Consider the following 10,834-nt stretch of genomic DNA (forward strand, 5'->3'; position numbering starts at 1 on the left):
GTGACGGTCCCACCTGATGACGGAGACTTGTGTTGCCTCCGAAACGTCGTGATTTTTATTTTATTTTACTTTTATTAATTTTAATGTTTTACCTACGTGACTTTACCGAAAACACCTAAGAATATGAATCCTTGCAGTCACGAAAGCTTCAAATCTAGAATTAGAGACAGAGAGTCGAAATAACAGCTGACATATGCAGGTTGGATGGAAACATCACAGCAAGTTAAGACTTTACCTGGTTAATAACGTCCTTCCAATGATTGCTCAGCTTATACCCATCTTCTCGGTTGAAGTTGTGTCTATGTTTATATATTTGGATGGCTTTATGCACAAATCTTTTATGGTAGCCCGAAGGTTTGCAGAGTACCTTGTTCTCAGAAAAAAACATCATCATGCGAGCCCACCGCGTTATAACAATGATCAGCAACGGCAGAAGTATTGGTTCTGCCATGTTTCAAATCTGCCTTGTGTTCACGAACACGGTCCGAGACATGTCGTTTCGTTTCCTCACTGTAACTGCTGCCGCAGACACAACTTAGTTTGTAGACACCAGGGTTGCATGTTGGGAATGACATCCTTCACAGATGGGATCAAATCACGGATTCTGTGTACTCTATTGTGTCGGACCTGGATCTTGTGTTTGTTTAAGATTTTGGAAATTTTTTTGGTAACACCTGGTATGGTAAGGTGATGGTTTTCATTGGGACCTCAGATGGTTGTCTCCCCATGGTTGGGGATACAGCTTTGCAGATTGTGTGGTCTGAGTATCCATTTATCTTGAGGGCTTGGTGTACGTGCTCCAGTTCACTGGCTAGGTGGTGCTGGTCGGAGATGCAGTGGCCCCTTTTAGTGTGGTGTTTTGATGAGGGAATTCTTCTGGGCTGGATGGTAGTAATCAGGCTTTCGATAGGAATCCGTGTGGGTGGCTTTCCTGTAGACAGAATGTCCCAACGAGCCAACAGGCCTCTTCTTGATCAAAACATCCAGGAATGGTAGCTTGCCATCATTTTCCACTTCCATGGTGAATTTGATGGAAGGGTGTACGGAATTGATGTGGTTGAAAAATTTGTTCAGTGCTGGCTGGTCATGTGGCCAGATGACGAAAGTGTCATCAACGTATCTCTTCCACAGGGAAGGACGTAGGGTGGATGGCTGAATGGCATTTGTTTCATATTTCTCTACCACTGGTGATAAGGGAAAACCCATAGGGGTACCTTCATTTTGTTTGAAGAATGTACCATTCCAGGTGAAGTAAGTGTTGGTAAGGCAGTACCTCACCAAAGTTGGTACATCAGGATTCAGTCCATGTTGGACTAAGTCTTCAATGATTGCTATGGTGTCAGGTACAGGTACCTTGGTGAACAGAGGGACTACATTGAAACTGACAAGCAAATCATCTGGGGACAGTAAGATGTCCTTGATTAGAGACACCAAGTGAGCTGAGTTAAGTACTGCTGAGATGGTCTTGCCCATGAATGGAAGCAGGGTCTCAGACAGAAATCGAGCCAGTTTGTAGGTAGGTGAGTTGATAGTGGATACGATTGGACGAAGTGGAGTACCTTCTTTATGGATTTTTGGAAGGCCATAAAATCTGGGTGGTCTAGCAGCCAAAGATTTTAGGGAGAGCTGCTTGGTCGGTTCGATTAGAGAAGTCGAATTAGTGATAATATTGTTGTTTTTTGTGGACAGGCGGTTGGTAGGATCTTTGATGATTTTGGTATAACTGCCATCATTAAGAAGGTCCTGGATTTTGTTGTTATATGTGGTTTCATCCATGATGACAGTGGCATTGCCCTTGTCGGCTGAGAGTATGACAGTCATCTCTCTTTTTAAATTGAGCGAGTTAAGAGTGCTCGTCCCTGCTGATGTTACTAATGGGTTTCTTAGCGTTTTCGAGGACGGCGGCTATTTCATATCTTTCCACGTCTGCTGGGATGTGTCCCAAAGCTTTGAGGGCTATGTCAACCTGGGCAATGATATCATCCATTGGGATGTGTTTGGGGGTGACTGCAAAATTCAGCCCTCTAGCTAGTATCTATTTTAGGCTATCGGAAATTGGGTTGTTACTCTGAATGATAACAATCTTGTTAACATTTAATCACCAGGGAAGTGGAAAATGATGAAAAGCTACCATTCCTGGATGTTTTGATCGAGAAGAGACCTGATGGCTCGTTGGGACATTCTGTCTACAGGAAAGCCACCCACACAGATTCCTATCTAAAGCCTGATTCCCACCACCATTCGGTCCAGAAGAATTCCCTCATCAAAACACTACACCATAGGGCCTGTTGCATCTCCGACCAACGCCGCCTAGCCAGTGAACTGGAGCACGTACACCAAGCCCTCAAGATGAATGGATACTCTGACCGCACAATCCGCAAAGCTGTATCCCCAACCATGGGGAGACAACCATCTGAGGACCCAATCACAACCATCACCTTACCATACATAGCAGATGTTACCAAAAAGATTTCCCAAATCTTAAACAAACACAAGATCCAGGTCCGATTAAATACAGTACACAAAATCCGTGATTTGATCCCATCTGTGAAGGATGTCATTCCTGACATGCAATACCCTGGTGTCTGCTAAGTTGGGTCTGCGGCAGCAGTTACATTGGGGAAACGAAACGACATGTCTCGGACCGTATTCGTACACACAAGGCAGATTTGAAACACGGCAGAACCAATACCTCTGCTGTGGCTGATCCCTGTTATAACACCTGAAGACGGAAGCTTGTGTTGCCTCCGAAAAGTCGTGATTTTTATTTTATTTTTATGTTACTTTTATTAATTTAAAATTTTTACGTACATGACTTTACCGGAAAAAACCTAAGAATACGAATCCTTGCAGTCACGAAAGCTTCAAATCTAGAATCGCACGATATTGTTTTTTCTGAGACCAAGGTACTCTGCAAACCTTCGGGCTACCATCAAATATTTGTCCATGAAGCCATCCAGATATATGAACACAGAAACTATTTCAACCGAGAAGATGGGTATAAGCTGAGCAATCATTGGAAGGACGTTATTAACCACCCTTCCTGCCGTTTGGCTGTTATCTCCAATTCTCGGAGTGGCATTGCCCTGTGGGATGCCTTTACACTAACGGGCTAGAGTCTCATTAACATGGCCACCTCTGCTCCCTTAGCCTCGATGTATCGATGGTTCTTACTGTTTTATGGGCTGGGTGTCTCACTGGCATGGCCACTGTTGCGGTGGTTCTCTTGCATTGACGCACTTGCCTCTCACAGCGCAGGCCTGGCCACAGCTTGTGCTATACATAGACTTGACATTAACTTGCTAATCTCATACGACGTTTCGATTGCAACACAAGCAATCATCATCAGGTATAATGAAATAGCGACATAAATTCTAACCAGAAAACTATAGACAGACATATAAGCAGACAGATATCACCAAGATACATAGAGCGAGCAACACAGGTACAGAGAGGGGTGATCGTCTCTGTGGGGTGGCCTTAAATAGACAGAGGGGGGCGGAGGCAGCGAGAGGGAGGGGTTAGAGACAACATTTACATGTCAATGAGTACGAAGAGACGCGTAGAGAAGTACGCAGGCTTAGAGGGAGAAAGAAACACACTAAAATTAAATAACCTAGCAAAGTATCGAAATGTTATGTAAAACAACACAGAGAGTCGGTCAACACACAATTAACGCATAGCCTGGCTACACCTCCCTCAAACATATATAACCCTTGTTGTAGCAGCTCTCTCGCTGTGTTCTTCAGTAGTTATACTGCTGGGTTGTTTCGCCTGATGACGATCACTTGTGTTGCGATCGAAACGTCGTGATATATTATTTTTATTTCATTAAATTTTTCTACCTACGTGACTTTACCGAAAGAACCAAAGAGTATGGATTCCTGCAGTCACGAAAGCTTAAAATCAATTAGTATTTCATTTAGAAGTTAAAATGACCAAATAACACCTGACAAACAGAACAATAATGTATGTTGATAAACTTTAAAGTACACACATTCACTTCTGTTGGTTATTGTGAGGGAGAACACGAGACCTAAATATTTGTAATGATGTTATACCTCTCTAGCCATAAGCACTGTAATTAATTTATTAGAATTGTCTGAATACCACATTTGTATTTATACAAAATGAATGTGATATTTAACATTGTAACGTGACGTGTTTATTTTTCAGTGTTCGTGTACAGAGTAGAGGAGGCCCCATATTGGAAGGAAGTGAGCCGTGTAGTAATAAAGACAAGGTTGTCAAAATTACCTCTTCAAAAGTAATATTTCAGACTATTATGAAGAAACTCACTTTGGACAAGTTTTACCCTGAAAAAATATCAACAAATGATGTTTTGAGAATAATTGGCTCCGAGGAATATCCTAAATATATTCAGGAACTTTCCAAGCATTTCCTCAGGAATGTAATGAGGGCAAATCCCAGGGCAAGAAACACAGAATATGGCCAGCGTAGAGTGGAAGAAGCAGATACAAGTGATGATGACAATTCAAGCAGCTCAGGCAGTGATGTGACAACCGATTTGATCAATCCACTGGACATGATAACCGCGGTGTTTCTCTGCGCTGACAGCTTCTTACAGCAGGTGCTTATGCAGAAGATGTCCCAGTGTCAGTTTGCCTTGCCTCTCTTACTGCCCGATTCGGGCAAAGGAAACCTCACGTTTATGTTGTGGGCCATGAGACAAATTGTGAAAAACTGGAAACTACAGCAGAATGCATCAAGTAGGGAGGAGTCATTAGTCAGCATACAAATGCCTTTCATTTCATTCATTCGGGTTGGAGAGTGCAGTGTCTCAAAATCTAAATTGCTCAATTCAATTCTTAGCAATGAAAAACACGATTTTTTTGTTCATCGAGAAATGGAATGTGGTGATATCCCACGAAAATGTTCTGATGGTCTAGTTGAAATGGCTATGTTCTGTCCTTGTGGGAAATCAAATATAGATGTTTTTGAAACAGAGTTCAGCATTTTAAATCTCCGTGGTGATGCCCGGCATCACTTAGTTCAGCTTGAGTTTTTAAAAGCAATCTCAAATGCCATGTTCATTGTCATTGACAAAGAGATAGATGCAGAAGAAATGCATATTCTTTCCGATTCGAAGGCTCGGTTGTTTATAATAACAAATCAGAACATAAATAAAAGAAGCAGATCAAATGTAATCACCAACGCTTTGTCTCAGCTGAAAATAAAGGCAACATTTATTGAGAAAGGACGACACAATGATGCAGCCTTTGCTAAAAAACTACGTTCTGATATTACAAAAATTTTACAATCTACTGAAAACCACGAGACATTAGAAGGCATGGTTCACGTTGCTGGAAGTTTAAATATCAGAATCGATGAATGTGAAAGTCAATGCACAGAAAGCAAAGATAAAGTCAACAGCATCATGAATATCATAGAAAAATCTTGCGTGAAAGAAAGTAAACAACGATATCTCCCTTTACAAGGAGATCTGTGGCACAATTGGGCAGAGACCAACAAAGAACAGAGTCGTGTGAAAAACATCGGACATCAGCAATTTGATAACTATATTAAAGCAAATAAAAACAAACAAACCGACATTCGCAAAGAACAGAAAACAAAGGGTTTTTCATATGTGATGAAAATGTTTATTGATTTAATATTGAACGAGTCAATAGAAATGAAAATGTTTGGTCTTCATTGGATGCAATTAAAACTAAATAATCTATCCAGAGTTACATTTTCCAAGTTAAGAGATGAATACAAAAAAATATACGTTCATCTAGATGTTGATTCAAAAATTCATGCAAAGAAATTGGAAGAAATTGAAGAATTAATGTCGTCCAGTTCATTGGGACTGGAACACTTCATACGGGAAATTGGGCAGTTTTACGAAGCAACTAAAGCAGTTCAGAAACGTGCAGTGCCCAATACCAAAGCACCTGCACTGAAACTCCCAGCTGCTGCTGCCAAGTTGTTCTTGGAGGGGTTTCCCTTGGAGCTGATGGACGGTGACGTTGGCTGTATTCCCATTGACTGGGTGAGCGACGTGCTTGAGGAAGTGAGGGCTACGCTTGGCCGAGACCCCCGCGTGTTCGTCCTGACCGTGCTGGGGGTGCAGAGCACAGGCAAGTCCACGCTTCTCAACACCATGTTTGGGCTGCAGTTCGCAGTGAGCAGTGGCCGCTGCACACGCGGCGCTTTCATGCAGCTCATCAGCATTGACAATGAGCTGAGACGAGAACTGGAGTGTGACTTCATCCTGGTGATTGACACAGAAGGGCTGAAAGCCCTTGAGCTGGCAACACTTCACGACAGCTACGAGCACGACAATGAGCTGGCCACGGTGGTTATTGGATTAAGCGATGTCACGCTCATTAATCTGGCAATGGAAAATGTAGAAGAAATGAAAGATGTTTTGCAAATCGTTGTCCATGCATTTCTACGAATGACGGAAGTCGGGAAAAAACCAAAGTGCCTATTTGTGCATCAGAATTCTGGCGATGTCGCTGCTTCTGACAAGAACATGAGAGACAAGAAATGTCTTATGAATCAACTGAATGGCATGACGGTGGCAGCTGCAAGAATGGAGCACAAGGAGTCCACTTACAGTAAATTCACCGACGTCATGGAGCACGACGTGAGTCAGGACAACTGGTACATTCCTGGTCTCTGGCATGGAACCCCTCCAATGGCTGCAGTCAGTGCTGCATACAGCGATCAGGTTTTTCAACTAAAGCAGCACCTGTTAAAGTATATTAAAAAGAGAACAAACACACAGAAAGCCTCAAAACTGTCAGAGTTCAGCACTTGGATTGGAAGCATCTGGGAAGCAGTGAAGAAAGAGAACTTCATATTCAGTTTCAAAAACAGCTTGGTTGCCGATGCTTACAACCAACTGTGCATTCAGTATACAGGCTGGGAATGGGAATTTCGTAATGACATTATTTCTTGGACACAAGAAAAAAAGAATTACATAAACAATTGTAAATATGAAAATCTTCAGATACTTTGTCAACAGTTGGAACTTGAATTAGGCGATGAGATTACAACAGGAATAGCCAACTTACAGAAACAAATAAAAAGCTACTTTGAAAACAAAAGCAATAATGTGCATTTAGTTGAGAAATACAAAGAGGAATTCAACATCAGCACTAATCAAGTTGGCATGAAGTTTCAAGAAGAAGCCTTCAATAAATTCCTGGAGTTGGTTTGTAGGAGACAGTCTGGACACTCCATTGAAGAACTTGAAACGCAGAGTAAAAAGACCATTGGATCGGAAGTCTGTAAACTCCTTCAGCGCTGCAAAAAGGATACAGTTAAATTAGACGAAACACGTCTAAAAACAGAGTATAACAACATGTGGTCAAAAGTGGTTACACACCTGCCAAAATTTGAATTGATTAGACACGATGTTTACATCGATATGACTAAATCACTGGGTAAAAGTTATTTAGAAAATGAGAAAGCTGCTGGTGTCAAATTGCGTAAATTTGCAAGCCCTGCTAAATATTTTGAAACACTTGACAACAACCAATTTCAACTAAAACCTGAGCACTCAAGAAAAGACGTAAATATTTTAATCAAGATTTGGAATACGTTCAGAATGAAAAACGATGCAATCGTGTACGAGTTGAATCAAGTTTCACGTATTATTATTGAAAGCAGCATAAAGTATATTGAGGACAAAATAAAAATGAATGATTATTGCTCAACCTATAATAACGTTCTGCTGCAACACATCAGTCATGAACTGGGACAACAGCAGAATAAAATATTTAGCAAAGAATTTGAAATAGATATCATGGTATGCATTTGTTTTCATGCCATAGTAACTTGGCAAAAACAACATGACATTTATTGTCACAACAATGATCCAAATATTAAGATGAATAAAATTAAGGAGTCATATTTTGTCATTTTTAAGGAGCTATTTCATCAAGGAGATGAAAATATGAAACATGCAAAGACCTTTTGTAACAAGTGTCTGAAGCCGTCTCTGCTGGAGGCTGTAGACAACAAATTGGGGATGGATATTGCGACGAAGGTGAAGAGCGATAGCGGTGGCCCTACGTTTTTGAGCCGAAAACACCTTCAGCTGGCCATACATCTTCATTTGTTGGATGAAGACGACTTTGAAAATTACTACAAATACATAAACAAATATGCAGATTTTACAAAGGAATGGATAAAGGATCAGGTCATAAAGCACTGCCAGAGTAAGAATGGGTCACACTCTGAGATGTATCATCTCTCAAGCGCCATTTTGAGCAAACTGATTCATGAAGTGAAAACATCTGTGGACTCTGTGACCATGGAAATAGCCACTCCGACCACACTTTTGGAATTCTCAGAGAGCTTGGGCGAGTGTCTACTCAAGCACATAATTATAAATACAGATTTCATTGACATACTTGGGTCTCTATCCTTAAGAGACAAAGAAAGTGTCAAGCAATTTTCGGAAGAGCTCAAGAGTTCGTTGGACTCTGCTGAAGAGAAAATCTTACGAGGATTCAGTGTCGCCAGTGACGCCGAGTGCGCGGCGTGGTTGAGTCGTCTCCATGTGCAGCCGCACATCGAGCTCTACAAGAGCCTGGCTGGCTGTGAGAAGCAGTGTCCTTTCTGTGGGGTCCCTTGTGACCTGGGAGGTGGTGGTCATGTGACACACTCTGCGGCGCTGCATTATCCTCAAGGCTTTAATGGCGTTAGTATAATTACTAGCGACAAGTTGGTAGCTGACGTTTGCACAACAAGTGTTGCTGGCAATGGGAAATTTAAAAGTTCAGCTACAAATGGCCAATGGGTTCCCTACAAGGAATACCGCACTATCAATGATTACTTTGCCTCCTGGAGCATTCAGCCAGACACCAGCCTAGAGGCCACGACTTTCTGGAAGGTCGTGTTCTGCAAATACAATGAAGCATTTGCTGAAAAACACAATGTTTCACCAGCAGATATTCCTAATGCATGGAAAGAGATCAATACAGATGAAAACAAGATTAAGGAAGACTTGAAAAAAGAATTCGCATTAACATTGTGAAAGCAGTAGCTTATTAAAATGTTAATCATAGTCATCACCCATCATCATTTAGATTACCAAGACCCCCCCAACCCTACCGACCCCCCACACCCCCTCATTCACGCCTCTGCCTGTCCAAGTTGTCTCTGTGCCCACTCCTCATGGCCCCGTAGTATTCTATCGTTCTAGCACACCTGTCTTTGTTAGCGTATGTTGTTTTGAGGTGCGGTTGCTGTTATTAGTTTACTTCCAAATACAAGTTATATTCTTAATCATCGCAATATATTACTGTTATCGTTATGGGTTAAGGGCATGACAATTCGCCTACAGCAGTGTCTGAAAGGAATGGCCACGAGTAAATAGATTATATGTAACAAGATGTAATTAGCTAATATAAAGGGCGAAGCCTATGTATATGGAAAAGCCAGTAACATAAACAGTATTCGTCATACATTTGTGCTACTGTAGTCAGAAAAAAGTGATTAAAAAGGTTACAACTTAAACTTTTTAAGAATCCATCATTTTGGTTATACTATGTTATTTTCCAGGTCATTGCCTGGAACTTGAAGGTTTTTTATAATCTACATTTAGGCTGTGCTAAGGGTGAGGTGATTTGAATCTGTCTTTAATAACACAGTTCTTATACCTGTGTTTATTATGTTTGTAATCAAGTGGTGTTGCTTGCAATCCCATGTGTGCCTAATAAATCCAGGATGGAATCACTAATATCTCAGAGTGCTACTGAATGTCTGTGGTTTCAATATTAAAAACAATCTCCCAAGTGTCACAGTAGGCATCTGTTTAGTTTTGAGAACATGGTCCCGAAAACGTTGTGACCTTAAATTCCAGGTCCTCCGATTACCACGGTGGGCTACGTAAGGTCACTCTCCAATTAAAACTATTTCTATAACATGCAGATTCATTTTTTTTATAATATAATAAAGAAAGGCAATTTGTAAAAAGAAATTTACCATATACTTTTTGGTTCTTTCGGTAAAGTCACGTATGTATAAAATAAATCACGACGTTTCGGGCGCAACACAAGCGTCCATCATCAGGTGGGAAAGCTTGGTCTGCTGTTGAGGCAGACTGTTATAAAAGGTTTGAAATGGGTGTAGCTCAAGGGTTATAAAGAAGTGGCCGGGGCGAGTGACGTTAATGTGAGAAATTAGCATGCAGCTGTAAGATAGGAGAGCGGCCAAGTCACGTAGGTAGAATTTTTTTTTAAAACACGCTTTAATGAAATGTACCGAAACATGACATATAAAAAATAATATTGAAAAATATATATTTGTATTTTTAATCAAAGAATATAGTATTGGCATCAGTATGGCATAAGTATACCAAGTTTGCAGTCGATTCCACATTGGGAAGTGGTGAAAATTGAGTTACAAGATTTGAGGATACAACAGACAGAATGAGTTAATAAAAAGCGTGTAATAAAAATAATAAATCACGACGTTTCGATCGCAACACAAGCAATCGTCCTCAGGTGAAAAAATGCAGCAGGTGAACTGCTGTATTCTTCTTTCTACCTACGTTACTTTACTGAAAGAACCCAAAAGTATACATAACCTGGTTGACCAATAGCCATGCCTTGATCACACCTGGGAATGTTTCAGCCTCCCGTTGTATCTGTACAAGATGGAAATTTCTAAGGTACAGCCATGGAAAACTTAGCAAACTACATAATCGAGAAAGTTGTTAAATAGTGTAGGAGCCCGATGACATTCCTGTCACATTCACGGTGGATAGATAAAGGCTGTGTGACTCCCAGCCACGCAGCTTTACTCGGGCTGGCCCGCCATCATGACTACGAAAGCACAAATAAAAATCCAGAGC

General features: G+C 41.0%; 1 protein-coding gene across 1 annotated transcript in view; it reads left to right on the top strand.

Moving 5' to 3' along the window:
- LOC133360724 (interferon-induced very large GTPase 1-like) overlaps positions 1-9,718 on the top strand; it is a 57,821-nt gene extending 48,103 nt beyond the window's left edge. Inside the window, exon 6 of the mRNA XM_061579513.1 lies at positions 4,177-9,718. Coding sequence (XP_061435497.1) covers positions 4,177-9,013 — 4,837 coding nt within the window. The 3' untranslated portion in view covers positions 9,014-9,718. The remainder of the gene's footprint in view (positions 1-4,176) is intronic.
- Positions 9,719-10,834: the final 1,116 nt, after the last annotated feature.

The sequence above is a fragment of the Lethenteron reissneri genome, chromosome 69, assembly GCF_015708825.2.
Source record: "Lethenteron reissneri isolate LAM-NWPU_2019-01 chromosome 69, ASM1570882v1, whole genome shotgun sequence".
Lineage (NCBI taxonomy): Eukaryota > Metazoa > Chordata > Hyperoartia > Petromyzontiformes > Petromyzontidae > Lethenteron > Lethenteron reissneri.